Here is an 18,761-nt window from a genome sequence, read left to right as displayed (position 1 = left end):
TAAGCTAATTTACAGAATAAAGCTAAGTTGTTATTTGGCAACTATGTTGCACTTAATTAAAAAAAAAATCAAGCAAAAAAATTTAGAAAACAAAAAATAGACAGAAAATTGTAGTTCCGGCTATTCAGGAGGCTGAGGTGGGAGAACTGCTTGAGCCCAGAAGGTCAAGGCAGCCTGGGCAACATAGCAAGACGCCATCTTTAAAAAAAAGTGGCAATAAACAAACAAACCAAAGCAAGAAGATAAAGAATAAGGGGAAGTAGGAGATTCTTGTTGACTGAATGATAAGGGAAGACTTTCTTCTAAGATGATATTAGAACAAAGACTTCAAAGAAGCAAGACATTGTTGACCTAAGGGAAGAGCTTCCTAGCTATAACAGCCTGTACAAAACAAAAAAATCTTGAGCATGCCTAATGTGTTTAAGGATAGCACTGGAGGTCAATGTGGCAGAAAAGAACAAATGAAAACGAAAAGAGGTAGGAATGGTAGGAAATGAGAGTAGAGAGGTAGCTGCGGGCCAGGTCATCTCGGCCTTACAGCCATGGTTAAGAATTCTGGATTTTTTCTAAATGTGATGATGTTATGTAACAAATAATTTGACTGGTCTTTGTCCCTGGCTCCTGGTAGGGAGCTTCTAAACCCTTGAAATTTCCTGAGTGATAAAAGTGTCACTGTTAATCAAGGTGGGCCCTTGGAAACACACCTGAGTTTGTGCTACGAAGGGAGGCTGGTTAGGAGGCTACTGCAGTGCTCTAGATAAGAAATGATGGCAGCTTAGACCAAGGCAGTTGTGATGGAGACGGTGAGAAATGACTGAATTTATTCTGCCTTGAAGTCTGGGATATATACTACTAGAGGGTTGCATTTAATGTTTATTTTAATCCTTGAATAGCGGCTGCATTCTGTGTCTGGGATATGCCATGTTAGATTTATCTGGTCTCCTGTTGATGAACTCCTAGGCTGTTTCGCATTTTTTTTTTTGAGACGGAGTCTCGCTCTGTCGCCCAGGCTGGAGTGCAGTGGCACAATCTCAGCTCACTGCAAGCTCCGCCTCCTGGGTTCACGCCATTCTCCTGCCTCAGCCTCTCCGAGTAGCTGGGACTACAGGCGCCCACCACCACGCCCGGCTAATTTTTTTTGTATTTTTAGTAGAGACGGGGTTTCACCGTGGTCTCGATCTCCTGACCTCGTGATCCGCCTGCCTCGGCCTCCCAAAGTGCTGGGATTACAAGCGTGAGCCACCACGCCCGGCCTGCATTTTTTTTTTCTGTTACAAACAATGTCACAATGAAGATGTTTACACATAACTTTTTTTTTTTTTGAGAGGGAGTTTCACTCTTGTTGCCCAGGCTGGAGTGCAATGGCGTGATCTCGGTTCACCGGAACCTCCGCCTCCCGGGTTCAAGTGATTCTCTGGCCTCTGCCTTCTGAGTAGCTGGGATTATAGGCATGTGCCACCATGCCTGGCTAATTTTGTATTTTTAGTAGAGACGGGGTTTCACCATGTTGGTCAGGCTGGTCTCAAACTCCTGACCTCAGGTGATCTGCCCAACTCGGCCTCCCGAAGTGCTGGGATTACAGGCGTGAGCCACCATGCCCGGCCTGCACATAACTCTTGTACACTTTTACAACAATCTCTAGCTATGCCATTCACTTTGAAAAAAAAACAGAACTGAGGTACTCTAATTTTTTGAACAGTCCTTAAGTTCAAGTATTTTTTTAAAATAATTTTTGCTTTTGCTTAAGTTCAAGTATTTCTTCTTCATTTCCTATTTAAAGTTTTTTCTTCCCTGACCATAGAATTCTAGAAAATTAAAACCAAAAGGATCTTAGAGGTCCTTTACTTCAATGGTTCTCAATGTCAGAGGATGTTATGATACCTAATCAAAATCTCCAGGGGAATTGTTTTGAACAAACTCTCTCCTGTCCTGAGAGACTCTGGCAAAGTTGGGAGAGCTGCCATGTACTGTCCACATGACCCTGACTGCCCATGATTCAATTACCCTGAATGGCTTATCCAGCCCAATACCTTCATTTCTCACATGAGGAAACTGAAGCACGTATCACATAGTGACACAATGAAAACTTGGCCTTAATCGATTTTCAATGCTGCCAGTACAATGTCTGAGCACATCAATTTCTTCCAACCCTTGACAACATATGGCATGACCATCAAATTTTTTATTTTTGCTAATTTATTAGACAAAAACAAGGGTATCTCACCATTGTTTACAGGATGATTTATTACAGAGATTCATCTGAGCTATCTTAAAAGACAGCTGGGATTTCTGCAGAGTCATATATCAGAAGGAAAAAAAATTACTTGAAAACACAGGCTGGTTTAATAGCAGTAGGTTCTCTTGGACTAATTTTACTCAACCACGATCTTCCTTTCCCTTACTCTCAGTTGTGAAGACACTACTAAAAGCTTATGGACAGGGTTTTCCTCACTGCTCCTGTCGATACCATAACCTATAGACCAAGGTTTAAAGAAAAACCAATGAATTTTACTTCTCCTTTCCCCTTAAGAAAATCTTCTCTTTACTCTGTTAGAATCGGCATGACAGTTTCCGAAAACTGACATTAAGGCCACGTAACACCAAACAGGACACAAAGTTGGTAAAATGGTTTTAACAGGCACTTTGAAGGACTTCTCACATATTATCTTGTTTAATTCTCATACTATTCAATAAGGAAAGAACTGTTATGAGACACAGAAAGGCGAAGGAACTTGCTCAAGGTTACACAGCTATTAAGTGGTGGAGCTGGGATCTGAACACAGTCAGTCTGACTCCAGAACTGGTGCTCTACATTAGTGGTTCCCAGCCTTTTTGGCACTGGGGACCAGTTTCATGGAAAAGAGTTTGTCCATGGATGGAGTGGGGATGGGGGGTGGTTTGGGGATGAAACTGTTCCACCTCAGATCATCAGGCATTAGATTCTCAATAAGGAGTGCGCAACCTAGATCCCTTGCAGGTACAGTTCACAACAGGGTTTGCGCTCCTATGAAAATCTAATGCTGCCGCTGATCTGACAGGGGGCGAAGCTCAGGTGGTAATGCTCGGCTGTCTAGGTCTGCGGCCCTGTGGTTGGGGACCCCCCTGCTCTACATCACTAAACCCTTTACTATCTGCCCCAAATCCACCTCTCCTCTTTCATGTTTCACCAATTCTGCCTACTCATGGCTTCCAGGAAGCATTTTCTATAATCTACCTCCAACCTAGCTACTTAAGTGACCATTCCCATTACATCTTATAATGTCTATCCCTACATCTACCAAATTGTATTTACTTATTTATTTTTAGAGACAGTCTCTCCTCAGCCTGCCGAGTAGCTAGGACTACAGGCACACACCACTATGCCCAGCTAATTAAAAAAATTTTTTTGGGGGGCGGGCACAGTGCCTTACACCTGTAATCCCAGCACTTTGGGAGGCCGAGGTAGGCACATCACCTGAGGTCGGGAGTTCGAGACCAGCCTGACCAACATGGAGAAACACCTACCTCTACTAAAAATACAAAATTAGCCGGGTGTGGTGGCGCATGCCTGTAATCCCAGCTACTCTGGAAGCTGAAGCAGGAGAATTGCTTCAACCCGGGAGGTGGAGGTTGCAGTGAGCCAAGATCATGCCATTGCACTCCAGCCTGGGTGACAAGAGCAAAACTCTGTCCCAAAAAAAAATTTTTTTTTCCATAGAGATGGGGTCTTGCTATGTTGCCCAGGCTGGTAACTCCAGGCCTCAAGTGTTCTTCTCACCTTGGTCTCCCAAAGTGTTGAGATTACAGGCATGAGCCACCAAGCCCAGACCCAAATTGTATCTAATTATCTGCCTATATGTTTTTGAACATAACTAAAGTACAAATTTCTTGAAGACAGGAACTGTTTTTTATCTGCCTTTGAATCTCTAACACTAAAGCACAGTGTCTGACACATAGCAGAAACTCAATAGGTATCTATTTAATAAACATAAGAAAGTACACATCCTACGCTCTTGTCTCGCAGGATGATTTATTCTGTCTTAAATATTGTATCTTTGCTCAGGCTGCTTTCTCTACTCAGTAGACTTTTTACTTTTCTGACTGGTAAACCCCTACTCATTTTTGAAGATTAGTTCAAATGGACAGTGAAAGGAGGATAACCCAATCAAAAAATCATTTTTTCAGGCTGGGCTTGGTGGCTCACACCTGTAGTCTCAGCACTTTGGGGGTCCGAGGTGGGGGGATCACTTGAGGTCAGGAGACCAGCCTGGCCAACATGGCGAAACCCCATCTCTACTAAAAATACAAAAATTGGTGGGGCATGGTGGCGGATGCCTGTAATCCCAGCTACTCAGGAGATGAGGCAGGAGAATCATTTTAATCCAGGAGGCAGAGGTTGCAGTGAGCTGAGATCACGCCACTGCACTCCAGCCTGGGTGACAGAGTGAGACTCTGTCTCAAAAAACAAAAAACAAACAAAAAATCATTTTTTCTTCGTTCGCACTTCTACTCTGCCTGGAATAATTATTTCCTCCTCTATGCTCCCACAGTATTTTTCTAAACCCCATCATAACACTTTCTGAGCTCTACAGTAATTATTCCCACAGGTAATGCATTCTTGCCAGAGACTATGCACTGCTGAATGCAGGGAGAGTGCCTTTATTTTTCTGTGTCCAATGCCTAGCATTGTGCCTGACACACTACTGACCCTCATTAAATATTTGTGGAATGAATGAATGAATGTTGAAGCATGAAGGTGAAAATATTAGTTCTTCTCATGAGGAACAACTGACCTATCATAAAACGGCTAGTACCACTGAATCCATCTAGGAGGGTAGAAGCAAAGAGCTTTTGATGTTACCTTTCCTAGGATACCACAAGCCTTCAAAGGAACTCACTTTAAGTACAAAAAAATGGCTGAAGCTAATGGAAATGGATCATGTGATGATTAATGAGGATGAACTCAATTATCTAAGCTATGATAAGCAAGTCTTTAAAATGGATCTCAATTTACTATAACTGTCAAAGCATCTGTCCAAATGTTCCTGGGGAAAGAATACAATTGTGCTGTTTTTGCTTGGAAACAATGAGGGGAAAAAAAAACCCAGCCAGTCACTTTTACTGCATTGTTACAGAACAGTTCCTTCAAAGACCTGTGATGATCTGAGTATTAACACTTCATTCTGATTGACAAGACTTACCTCAGGAACTCTTTGCTCTGTTCCCACAGATCTTGGGTCGCTTCTTTAGACATGTGTTTGTCCAGGTTACATACATTAGGTTTCTGGGAATATAACTTAAGGCACTGTTTCACCCAGTGCCACTGGTAACCTGGGAGGAAGGGGTTTGGGATAAAAATAAACCCTATACAAAAGATGGGTGGGAAAAAAAGAAGAGGGGGAAATTCTCCATCAGTTATCCAAATAATTTTGACATCTTTATACTCACTATTTCGTTATTTACTCCCCATATTTTTTTGGTCACACTTCAAGTTAATGAACAGGTAGGTTTTGATGAACATTAGACATCTACCACTATGCAAATGTGTCTGGCTTTCTGGGTATTCTCAAGAGAAATAAATATTCCACAATAACTGTGTTATCCCAAAGCAAACTTTAGAATTGGAAGTGGTAAAAGTACACCTCTAATTTTTATCAGGTCTTGACACTTAAGAGTCATCCAAGACTTCTTTACCTCCCTATTTCATTTATTATAGGCATGATTACACGAAATCTTATAATGAATTTTAGCTAAAACATAGATTTGAAAGTCATCATCTAATGAATGGCGTGCTGATTATTGGTCTATTTTCTCTCAGTTTCAAATCCACTCTTCTATACTTAGCTTCATAATATGGGGCTGAGACCCTGCCAACTACATTTCTTATTTGCCAGCTGGCTGTCTGCTAACCTGTGCCTATAAGGGTCACTAATGGAAGACTGGAGGGTGGAAGCTGGTTCTAATGTAGTTTTTTCACATCACTAGAATCAGCCTCATTATGTCCTCTCCTCAGAAGTCTAAGCCCCAGTTCCATGCAGTCCCTTTTCCAAGCTTCTCAATGTAGTAATCCCAAGCTCTTTTGTTCTTCCTCTCAGCTGTAGGGGTGACAGTTGCTTCCTGCAGTTACTGTCTCTGTAATATCTCAGTGTTTGCAAATTCCTGCAGTTAGTGTCTCTGTATTATCTCAGTGTTTGTAAACAACTACAGCATGCGTGTTAAAGATCTTTGTGACCTTGACAGCAACATAACCTCATTTTTCTCTGTAAAAGATTAATAATAGGCCGGGTGCGGTGGCTCTCGCCTATAATCCCAGCACTTTGGGAGGCCGAGGTGGGCGGATCACATGAGGTCAGGAGTTTGAGACCAGCCTCGCCAACATTATGAAACTGTCTGTACTAAAATACAAAAATTAGTCGGGCGTGGTGGCAGGCACCTGTAATCCCGGCTACTCGGGAGGCTGAGGCAGGAGAATCACTTGAACCCAGGAGGTGGAGGTTGTAGTGAGCCAAGATCACGTCACTGCACTCCAGCTTGGGCGACAGAGCCAGACTCTGCCTCAAAAACAAAAGATAAACAATAATATTTAACTGGAATCCTATGCATGGTAAAGATTTATTCATTCATCAAACACGCAATGTGTGCCAGACACTTTCTTTCTTTCTTTTTTTGAGATGGGGGTCTCTCTCACCCTGTCACCCAGGCTGGAGAACAGTGGTGTGATCTCGGTTCTCTGCAACCTCCGCCTCCCGGGTTCAAGTGATTCTCCTGCCTCAGTCTCCCAAGTAGCTGTGATTACAGGTGCCTGCGACTGTACCCAGCTAATTTTTTTTATTTTCAGTAGAGACGGGGTTTCACCATGTTGGCCAGGCTGGTCTGTACTAGGCACTTTCTTAAGAATTAGAGGTCAGTGCATGGCAGGTCTGGCATGCACAAGGTGAGCTGGGCCTGGTCTTGTCCTACCTGGGGCCTGCCTGGCCTGACCCTAGCCCTGGCCTTGCCCCAGCACCCCTGTCTCCCATGGGAGTGGCACTGCTGGCTGAGAGCACAGGCCTGGCCACGACTGACTTCAAATTGGACATCATATGGCTCAGCTTAGGGGCTGCGAGGGAGCCACCTGTGTAGCTGTACTAGCCAGGGACCTTACCCTCATGAGAGCTCTGTTCCTGTCTGTCACCAGTGGCTGTAGCTTCTGGTAGGACAAGAGTAGTAGAGGCAGTATGCAGTCAGATAAAGACCAAATACACTGATAGATGAGCAAAGATATCCTGCTGGTGGAGAGATATCCCTCTGAGGTCCAAATGGAAGTAGATGCAGATGGAAATGGTACTAAGATATTCAGGTATGCTTTTGACAAGCACTGAGGAAGAGGATTGGGAAGACTCCTTCATGAGTTGCTGTGGGAGCACAGAAGAGGCATGACCCCTGGGTTCCAGGTGGCACATCTCAATGCCCTGACTGAGGACAATTGCCTGGACAACCTGTAGCTGGTGCTGTGGGGCTGGTGGCCCAAAGCCAAAGAGACGTCCAGAAGAGGGAGCAAAGCTTGTACTGGCTTGCAATTCAGCAGCTTCCCATGGACCCCAAAGAAGAGCAGTGACCTGTCCTAACTGTGACCTGGACTATAACACCAATGGAGATGTGGTGGAAGAGTTGAATTCTTACACTTACTATAGTAGCATTACCCTTCCTGCACAGTGATTGAGAAGTAGCTCCAGGAGTTCAACATCTGTGGGTGCTGCCAGGTGGCCCGGTACTGAGGCTCTGAGTGCCAGCAGGAGCGGGCTGGCCACCATGAAGCACTGTCAGGAGAGGAAGCACCCCTTCCAGCATGAGCTCAGCTGGAGCAATGACGGGCAATGGAGCTGCACATGCTCGCAGTCCCTGGGCTCTACCTTGGGCACAGCAGACAGACTCGTGGTTGAACCTGGAGGTGCTGAAAAAGCCAGCTGTGGGCCCAGAACAGCCACCAAGAGACTCTCGATGTCACTGGAAGTCTGTATGAAGATAGCGTCCCCTCCAGTCTTAATCTCCAGCAAAGACAACTGGGAGACTCTGGTCAGGATGTTTCTCATTATTTATATGTTAATAGGCTTGTAAATACACGTGCAGGTTTTTTGGGAGGAGGCACTGAGAGGGGTAGAAATTACAAATAAAATCATTTGTTGTAATAAAAAAATAAAAAGAATTAGAAGCCGGGCATGGTGGCTTGGCTGATGCCTGTAATCCTAGCACTTGAAAGGCGCAGGCAGATAACTTGAGCTCAGGAGTTCCAGACCAGCCTGGGCAGCATGGTGAAACCCTGTCTCTACAAAAAATATAAAAATTAGCCAGGCGTGGTGGCATACACAGGTAGTCCCAGCTACTTGGGAGGCTAAGGTGGGAGGACTGCTTGAACCCAGGAGGCACAGGTTGCAGTGAGCCAAGACTGCACCACTGTACTCCAGCCTGGGTGACAACAACAGACTGCCTCAGAAGAAAAAAAAAGAATTAAAGAGATAAAAAACCTTGTCTGGAGAGGGGGCAATAAAGACAAGTTAAACTCCTTTTTGTAAGACCAGCTATGAAAGAAAATAAAAACTTAGGCATAGTCATAGAAAAATAAAGAGTTAAGAGGGTAGTTTTTGGTTTTTAAGGACTGGCAAGACCTAAGTATGCTTACAGATTGTGAAGAAAGAGCCAACAGGGAAGAGCCAGTTGGAAACAGAAGAGAGGAAAGAAATAGAGCAAGGTCTTGAAAGCTGGAAGAGGTTTAAGAAGGTGACATGGATCAAGAGGGTAGAGAGACTGGCTTTGAACTAAAGGAACTCCTCCTCTATGACTGGATGGTGGAAATCAGAACATTTGCTTATAAGTGTGGCGGTCATTGAAGGCTCAAAAGGTTTGTGCCTGAAGGACTCAGTTTTCCCAATAAGATAAATAGCAAGGTCATCTCAACAAAAGTGAGCATGGCTGGACAGGTCCTGAGGAACAAGAAGGAATCTAAGCAATGATATAAAAGCCAAGCATCATATATTAGTGTAATGTTCCCCTTGCAAAAGGATTTTAAAAACAGATGAACAGACTAAAGCTTAAGGATTTCTGAATTAAATGCTGGCGATAATTTGAAGGTCTTCAGTTCCTGGTTGAACTCCAGATCTAGTCTAGACCAGAGGTCAGCAAATGTTTTCTGTCAAGAACTAGATAGTAAAGACTTTAGGCTTTGACAGTTATTTGGTCTCTTTATTTTTTATTTTTTTGAGACGGAGTCTTGCTCTGTCACCCAGGCACAATCTTGGCTCACTGCCACCTCCACCTCCCAGGTTCAAGTGATTCTTCCGCCTCAGCCTCCTGAGTAGATGAGATTACAGGCTTGGACTACCACGTCTGGCTAATTATTGTATTTTAATTTATTTTCTATTTTTATTTTTTAGTAGAGATGGCATTTCGCCATGTTGGCCAGGCTGGTCTTGAACTCCTGGCCTCAAGTGATCTGCCCGCCTCGGCCTCCCAAAGTGCTGGGATTACAGGCCTGAGCCACCGCGCTTGCCCTTATTCGGTCTCTTTAGCACTCAATTCTGTCACTGTAGCCATACATAGTAAGTAAACAAAAAGGTGTGGCTGTATTCCAATAAAATGTATTTACAATAAAACTGCAGTTTGCCAACTCCTGGTGGAGACTATTAGCAATAACGACACATTTTATGGAAATACCCTTAGGGAGAATTACTATGGAAAGCAGACAGTAAAGACACTGAGCTGAGAGCCTAAAACAGAAACAACTTTGTTATTACTTAACTACTCTTCCTCTCCTCTCTTTGGCATATAATTTAGACCTAAATTAATGGAATAGCGATAAAGTTTAATAACAGCAATTAACAATAAATAAGTTTATTCCTAAGTCATTAATTATAGTAGCTGCTAAAAATAACTAGATGCCTACAAGTTTCAGACACTGTGCCAGCAACCTTATGCTAGCTCATTAATCTTCAGTAACTCTATGAGGAAGTTATTAATCCAGTTTTGCAGATAAGAGAACAGAAGTTCAGAGGGGTAACATGGCTTCACTGATTCATCCCCCTCTCCTGGTCTATCACAAGGCTAGCACACATTTGGGATGAGACAAACAAACAATCTGGGATACGACAAACAAAGTTGGGTTTGTGGACATGGAACAAGCAAAACCAGTAAGCCCACACAAGCAACAAACCTATGCTTTTTGCATTATAAATATCAGGTTCTGGCCGGGGGCAGTGGCTCACGCCTGTAATCCCAGCACTTTGGGAGGCCGAGGAGGGCGGATCATGAGGTCAGGAGATCAAGACCATCCTGGCTAACACAATGAAACCCCGTCTCTACTAAAAAATACAAAAAATTAGCTGGGCGTGATGGTGGGCGCCTGTAGTCCCAGCTACTCGGGAGGCTGAGGCAGGAGAATGGTGTGAACCCGGGAGGCGGAGCTTGCAGTGAGCCGAGATCACGCCACTGCACTCCAGCCTGGGCGACAAGCAAGACTCCATCTCAAAAAAAATATATAAATAAAAATAAAAAATAAATAAATACTGAACAATATCATCAATGGTCCACTATCAGAATTTCAAAGAGATTTAAAACCACATGTGGTTCAGCTGAAAGGTGGTTATGCCATTGTAGAAATACATAGGAAATAACCTGAAGATTCCTCTACTGTACTAAATCTTACTAAAAGCACTTAAAATTCTATGTCTACATTCTTGCAGATATAGAAAAAAACTAGACAGCTTAGAGATATTCAATGTGGACAGGTTCCTCATTGCAGTTGATTAATCCTGTTCCACCATTTAATATCATCAATAGCATACACTCCAAACTAAACCTAATGACCAAAGTCAGTGAGCTTTTGGCATCAAGGAAACTTCATACACACCAAGATTTTTACCAGTAATCTGATTTTTCATATGTCTTCTAAAGTAGCTCCAAAATACATTTGGATTTTATGTTTCATTTATCAGTAAAATTTTCCAAATAGTTTGGGAGAATGATAGGATCGTCAATATTATGGAAAAAGTTAGGAAACCCCCCCACAACCTACCATCTGCTATCATCACAATTTCATGAAATAAAGAATATTATAACATTCCCAAACATATTAGACTAAAGGAATAATACTTCTGGTTTAGTCCAAGCTTGAATGGTGACAGGAAATTTAGTATCTCTTTAGGCAGTCCATTTCAGACAACTGTTGTTGTCTGCCTCCTAGTCAGGCACAGTGGTTCAGGTCTGTAATCCCAGCACTCTGGGAGGCCGAGGCAGGGGGATCACTTGAGTCCAGGAGTTCTGGACTAGCCTGAGCAACATAGTGAGACCCCTATCTCTACAAAAAATTTAAAAAAAAAAAAATCAGCTGGGCATGGTGTTGCAAGCCAATGGTCCCAGCTACTAGGCAGGCTGAGGTGGGAGGAACGTTTAAGTCTGAGAGGTCAAGGCTGCAGTGAAGCGTGACTGTGCTACTGCACCCCACCGGGTGACAGAATGAGACCCTGTCTCAAGAAAACAAACAAAACCAAAATCTGCCTATCTTGCATCTACATGTTTTCCAGATTAAAAAAAAAAAAAACTGCCTCTCTATAATTCTCAGTCATTGGTCTTGGGTTCTGACACCTAGAGCAACCCCAAATCATTTTTTTTTTTTTTTTTTTTTTGAGACGGAGTCTCACTCTGTCGCCCAGGCTGGAGTGCAGTCGCGCAATCTCGGCTCACTGCAAGCTCCGCCTCCCGGGTTCACGCCATTCTCCTGCCTCAGCCTCTCCAAGTAGCTGGGACTACAGGCGCCCGCCACCACGCCCGGCTAATTTTTTGTATTTTTAGTAGAGACGGGGTTTCACCATGGTCTCGATCTCCTGACCTCGTGATCCGCCCGCCTCGGCCTCCCAAAGTGCTGGGATTACAAGCGTGAGCCACCGCGCCCGGCAACCCCAAATCATTTTTAAGTGCTTGATAAATGCACTGACCTAAGCAGTTAACATATACATTAACATTTAATCCTCATAAGAACCTTATGAAGTAGGTACTATTTTTATATACATTTTACATATGATGAAACTGAGGGCAAGAGAATTTAAAAACTTGCCCAAAGTCTTACAGTTAGTAGACGGCAAAGCCAGGATATGAACCCAGGTAACCTGGCACCAGAACCTATGCCTTAACCACTGGTGTGCACTGCTTCCCACCACTTCTTGTGCAGGACAATTTTTCAATGTTTAATGCTGTCATGTTCCCCCATAAGTCTTTTCTTCCCTAGATTCTGTTTCTGGTTTCCAGGCCTATTATCCTCTTGTTCAAGAGGATGTGTCCTCGCACAAGTGTGAGGACAGGTTGTAGTACACTCAGCTTCCTTCGGATTAAGTCAGATCCAGAAGTAAACACAATCCTTTTGATCAACTCAGAGTAAGAAGAGACTGTTCTCTCCTGTTTTTTGGACATTATATTTCTATTAAATACAGCTTATAGGGGAAAGTAAGTAAAAAATAAATAAATAAATAAATAAATAAATAAATAAATAAAATAAACACAGCTTATAATGGCAGGAGAGACAGAATAAACTCTCCAAGGATATAATGAGACACCCACCCAAAAGATGTGGCTTAATTAAGCAATAAATCCTAGAAAGCCTCAGAAAGCAAGTACAGCAGTTTAGACAATTTAAAACTCAAGTGGGGTTAAGTCTATGGCATGAACAATCTGTTAAGGGGAGAAAGCCTAGAGCAACAGAGAATCATGGCCTTAAAAATAGGTACTAGAGGCCGGGCGTTGTGGCTCACACCTGTAATCCCAGCACTCTGGGAGGTCAAGGCAGGTGGATCACCTGAGGTCAGGAGTTCAAGACCAGCCTGACCAACATGGTGAAACCCCATCTCTACTAAAAACACAAAAAAGTTAGCTGGGCGTGGTGGCGGGCGCCTGCAGTCCCAGCTACTTGGAAGGCTGAGACAGGAGAATTGCTTGAACCTGGGAGGCAGAGGCTGCAGTGAGCCGAGATCACACCACTGCACCCCAGCCTAGGCGACAGAGCAAGACTCTGTCTCAAAAAAAAAAAAATAAATAAATAAAAATAAGCGCTAGAGCTGAAAGGTGAAGAGCGGCCTCCAAGAACAAGACTATTGGTGATGCATGCTCTACATTTACCCAAACTCAAGAGGAGCCAGGCTGTTATATCTTCCCATGCTATTAACAAGTATTTCAGTGGTCATAATGTACTAAGAGCTGTACCATAGAGTCCCGGCCACTGGCACAATGAAAACTAACATTTCTTTTTAAAGATTTCTCTTACTTTTTTTTTTTTTGAGATGGAGTCTTGCTCTGTCGCCCAGGCTGGAGTGCAGTGGTGCAATCTCGGCTCACTGCAAGCTCCGCGTCCCGGGTTCACGCCATTCTCCTGCCTCAGCCTCTCCGAATAGCTGGGACTACAGGCGCCCACCACCACGCCCGGCTGTTTTTTGTATTTTTTTAGTAGACACGGGGTTTCACCGTGGTCTCGATCTCCTGACCTCGTGATCCGCCCGCCTTGGCCTCCCAAAGTGCTGGGATTACAAAGCGTGAGCCACCGCGCCCGGCTAGATTTCTCTTACTTTTAACCCATATTTGAAATCACAAGTGCAATGTTAACTTTTACAATGGCCCCAGGAGCCTAGAAAAAAGGTTAACAACATTACCTATTCTTCATTATTTTAATTTCATTCTCTGTAAAACCAGCTACCCAACATTACTAAATTAAAAATTGCAGACAAATCTATTAGAATTGCTTGAGACAAGTCTCATTTTGTCACCCAGGCTGGAGTGCAGTGGCATGATCTCGGCTCACTGCTCCCCAAGCAATCCTCCTACCTCAGTCTCCTGAGTAGCTGAGACTACAGAGGCATGCCACCACACTTGGCTAATTAAAAACATTTTTTTTGGCCATGTAAGTTGTCTCACGCCTGTAATCCTAGCACTTTGGGAGACCGAGGCGGGTGGATCACTTGTCAGGAGTTCGAAACCAGCTTGGCCAACATGAAACCCTGTCTCTACTAAAAAATACAAAAATTAGCTGGGCGTGGTGGCGTATACCTGTAGTCTCAGCTACTCGGGAGGCAGGAGAATCACTCGAACCTGGGAGGTGGAGGTTGCAGTGAGCTGAGACTGTGCCACTGTACTCCAGCCTGGGCGACAGAGTGAGACTGTCTGGGGAAAAAAAAAATTTGTTTTGTAGAGACAGGCTCTTACTATGTTACCCACGCCGGTCGTAAATTCCTGGGCTCAAATGATCCTCCCATCTCGGCCTTCTAAAGTGTTGGGATTACAAGCGTGAGCCACCTCGCCTGGTCCCTATTAGGACTTTCTTTTTTTTTGGAGACGGAGTCTTGCTCTGTCGCCCAGGCTGGAGTGCAGTGGCACAATCTCGGCTGAACAATCTCTACCTCCCGGGTTCATGCCATTCTCCCGCCTCAGCCTGCCGAGTAGCTGGGACTACAGGGGCCTGCCACCATGTCTGGCTAATTTTGTTTTTGTATTTTCAGTAGAGACGGGGTTTCACTTTGTTAGCCAGGATGGTCTCAATCTCCTGACCTCGTGATCTGCCCGCCTCGGCCTCCCAAAGCGTTGGGATTACAGGCGTGAGCCACTGTGTCCAGCCTTTTTTTTTTTTTTTGAGACAGAGTTTCCCTCTTATTGCCTAGGCTGGAGTACAATGGTGCGATCTTGGTTCACTGAAACCTCCGCCTCCTGGGTTCAAGCGATTCTCCTGTCTCAGCCTCCCAAGTAGCTGGCATTACAGGCATGCACCACCACACCTGGCTAATTTTTGTATTTTTGGTAGAGACGGGATTTCACCATGCTGGCCAGGCTGGTCTTGATCTCCTGACCTCAGGTGATCCACTCACTTTGGCATCTCAAAGTTCTGGGATTACAGGCATGAGCCACCGTGCCTGGCAAGGACTTTTGATGTCATTAATTGTAATTCTTTATTAAATATGTTCAGCCTTGATAGCAACAAGTTTTAAGTTGTTATGCCATTTGAGAATGTGACTAGAGGGACAATTATGAATTATTCATAACTATTATATGACATTTATTACAATGATAATGATAAATTATTCTTCACAGCACTTCTGCCAAATCAGATGTTCAGAGTTGTGGCAGGGAGCCCAGAGGCAATGTCCTTATTTTTGCAATGGTCATGCCACTTTCAGCCACATTTGCAGGCACTGCTGACTCCTGTTCTATCCTTTGAAAACGGACGTCTTAGACAAGGTACAGTCTAGAATGGGTTTGGAAATGAAACATTTATCTGTTTATTATGTGTATCCTTTGTCTATTTACTTGCTTACAGTACCTTCTTTGAAGACATGAACACATAAATGATTGAGTGATATTGCCTTTTCTGAGGTCAGTTACACTCACCAGGATAGCCTTTGAGTCCATAGGCTTGCCACTTGCTGACGGGCTGAAGACCTGCTCTATATGCATTGTGCTCACTGACAGAAGACATATTTAGCCGAGATTTGATCACCTGGCAGGAAGGAAACAGAAGTTAAAGGACTAAATCTATTCTGCAGGTCAACCCTGGGAACCTCAAACCTCCAAAGACATTTTTTGTATGAGGCAAAGCTAGGATTCTTGGTTTTTTTTAAGATACAGAACCTTGCTCTATTGCTCAGGCCAGAGTGCAGTGGCATGATCATAGTTCACTGCAGCTTCAAGCTCCTGAACTCAAGTGATCCTCCTGTGTTGGCCTCCCAAAGCAATGGTATTAGAGGTATAAGCCGCTGTGCCTGGCCAAAGCAAGGAGTATTAAGTCTGGGGTTAATCTTAGTTGTACTGCTTACTTGATCTGGGCATTTTAGATGAGTCATTTAATGTCTTAGAGCCTCAGTTTCTCATCTATACAGTAACAGAAGAGTTACCCAAAATTAAGGCAAAATGGTAGTAAGAAATTTAAGCAGGCTAATTTTGGCTTTCAAAACTACTTTTTCCTATGACATCATACCTTTGCAACTTCTTATGGGGCTGAATCATGAAAGGTGCTTGGTGTACTGAAATATCTTGAGTCACAAAGCTATTTACTTCAGTTAGGGCTAACAGTAATGCTTTTGAGACACTTGTATAGAGTTGGTATTTAAACAGAGCTATAAGAAACACCAAGCTAGACAGGGTGAGAAAATGAAAAGAGAAGGCCAGTTGCAGTGGCTCACGCCTGTAATCCCAGCACTCTGGGAGGCTGAGGCAGGCGGATCACGAGGTCAGGAGTCTGAGACCAACCTGGCCAACATGGTTAAACCCTGTCTCTACTAAAAATACAAAAATTAGTTGGGTGTGGTGGCGGGTGCCTGAAATCCCAGCTACAAGAGGCTGGGGCACCAGAATTGCTTCAACCTAGGAGGTGGAGGTTGCAGTGAGCTGAGACTGTGCCACTGTACTCCAGCCTAGGAACAGAGCAAGACTCCATCCGAGAAAAAAAAAAAAAGAGAATGAAAAGAGAGTGCTGTAAACAGAAAAAATGTTTCAGTGAGACACTGGGAATCCTGTTTGCTAAAAGTAAAAGCTAAAAAATCCTGTTTGCCCTCTTCTAGATGAAATGTCCAAGTGACGCTACAACTTCTGCTTCTATTAATTACTTACAAATGAATTTAGTATTTCAGGGGCTGAAGTTTTCTTTGTATATGAGTATCTAATGGATGGCTCATTACATTGATTAAGAGACCCACTATGCAGTCATTGAAGTCAAAACATTAAAGGAAAAAACCTTTATTCTTCCCTGAATAAACCTAGGGTCTGCCTTGCCTTAAAATATATGAAACAGGCCGACCGGTGGCTCACGCCTGTAATTCCAACACTTTGGGAGGCCAAGGCAGGTAGATCACCTGAGGTCAGGAGTTTGGGGCCAGACTGGCCAACATAGCAAAACCCCGTCTCTACTAAAAAATACAAAAATTAGCCAGGCATGGTGGCACGTGCCTGTAGTCCCAGCTACTTGGGAGGCTGAAGCAGAAGAATCATTTGAACCTAGGAGACGGAGGTTGCAGTGAGCCGAGATCACGCCACTGCACTTCAGCCTGGGTGACACAGTGAGACGCTGTCTCAGTAAAAAAAAGTATATATATTATATATACACACACATATATATACATATATATATATATGAAACATTCTCTTTGAAAGAGAATGATCTTTTATCTTATCAACTTCTCCAAGTGTGGAGATTCCTGGACAAAATACCAAAAGTTGGCTGATGTATAACCAGTCTCTATAATAAAAGGGCTATCTGAAACCCTCTGAGAGTACTATCAGCTGAGTTTTCCAGGTACCTAGGCGCTGGTAAAACACTTTTAAGCATTTTGTCATGATTTCTTAAATAGGCTACATACTTAATACTGCACTATAATTCAACACACTCTCGGAGGTGATGTTAGTGGACCTATTCTATCATATGCTAAACTGAACCACACCACTGAGCTTTTATAAAAGGTTTTCTGCTTCCTCCCTTGCCAGACTGTTAACCACTTTCCCCACTAGTCTCATCAGCTGGCTTGTAATAGTAACGTCTCTTAATTACTGCTTTAATCTGCTTTGAGCTGGGGAACTAAACACCCAAGCTTTCATGTACTCAACACATACTGTACTTACTCAGTACTGTTTTAGGTCCCGTACTAGACACATAATGGCTCATTCCCTGATGGCTGACATTCTAAAAAGCATGTATATATTATGGTAACATGTAGGTAAAAGGAGCTGAATGAGAGTCTGAAGGGCTCCGGAGAGAAAAAGTGTATTATTCTTGGGTTGTGGTCTTTCTGTATTTTGACAACTCTAAGACCACTTTTTTTCCTAACAAATGAAGGTGCTGAAAAGCTGAGCTCAGGTATGCAATCATTAACACTTAATACTGTAGCATCCCAATTTTATTAGAGCTGTTAGGAAGCTTGGAAAGAATGCCTCATCTAGACATCTGTGGACAACACCGAGAGCAAATTAAGGGGCTGCATATCCTCAACGTTAAAGTGGATTGTAAAGAAAGAAAATGTAAATTGGACTACGGTTTTGGTTCCCCGTTTTCCCTCTTGCCTATTATGTTCCCTTAAATTTTTTTTTTTTTTATCTATTTACTTGAGAGTAGGTTATAAGACTGGCTAATTTTTTTGTATTTTTGGCGGAGACGGGGGTCTTGCCATGTTTCCCAGGCTGGTCTCGAACCCCTGGGTTCAAGCGATCCACCCGCCTCGGCCTCCAAAGTGCTGGGATTACAGGCTTGAGCCACCGCTCCCGGCCTGTGTTCCCCTTCTTAATCTCCATGGGGAAACGTAGAGAGAAAAAACGGTGCCTGTATTCCATATATACTTGTTTGCCATTTATTTTCAACACGGAGGGATTCTCAGAATCCTTCAATGACCTCCTTCTAAAAGGCCCGGAGGAGAAGACAGGAGTTTTACGCACAGCGGCTTAACAGCGCCAGATCCCTGTCAGTTCTGGGATTCCTCGGGAATGGTTTTTTCAAGCTGCAGAAGTCTACCCTACCGTCTACGAAGACGTTCTATGGGGTTTTACAAAAACCGAAACAGAAATGTGAGGAGACAGTTACAGTAAGAAATAAACATGGATTCCCAGGCTCTTTTGACTGAGCCCCCCCGCCAAGAATGGCCGCCTAAAGAAACGGGCATCTCAACGCTTTATTGCTAGTGTGACGGTTAGTGGGGAGTTCGACTCTTGCCGCCAAAGGAGGGCAGGAATCGTTCAATAACAATCGGTCTGGAGGTGAAAAGAGGCGAAGAAGACACGAAGTCCCTCCAAGACGC

The 18,761-nt window shown here is 43.7% G+C and overlaps 1 protein-coding gene and 1 pseudogene across 1 annotated transcript in view; one reads left to right on the top strand and one right to left on the bottom strand.

Annotated features, from left to right (window-relative positions):
• ALKBH1 (alkB homolog 1, histone H2A dioxygenase) overlaps nucleotides 1–18,761 on the bottom strand; it is a 37,348-nt gene that overhangs the window by 18,338 nt on the left and 249 nt on the right. The window contains exons 2-3 of the mRNA XM_055288647.2: nucleotides 15,373–15,481; nucleotides 5,181–5,343 (exon numbers count right to left, since the gene is read on the bottom strand). Of these exons, the coding sequence (XP_055144622.1) occupies nucleotides 5,181–5,343; nucleotides 15,373–15,481 (272 nt within the window). The remainder of the gene's footprint in view (nucleotides 1–5,180; nucleotides 5,344–15,372; nucleotides 15,482–18,761) is intronic.
• LOC129487307 (zinc finger MYND domain-containing protein 19-like) lies at nucleotides 5,475–12,315 on the top strand (annotated as a pseudogene).

Source organism: Symphalangus syndactylus, chromosome 8 (assembly GCF_028878055.3).
Source record: "Symphalangus syndactylus isolate Jambi chromosome 8, NHGRI_mSymSyn1-v2.1_pri, whole genome shotgun sequence".
In the NCBI taxonomy this organism is placed as follows: Eukaryota; Metazoa; Chordata; class Mammalia; order Primates; family Hylobatidae; genus Symphalangus; species Symphalangus syndactylus.
Note: the sequence above shows the minus strand (reverse complement) of the source record. Positions and strands in the feature narration are given on the sequence as shown.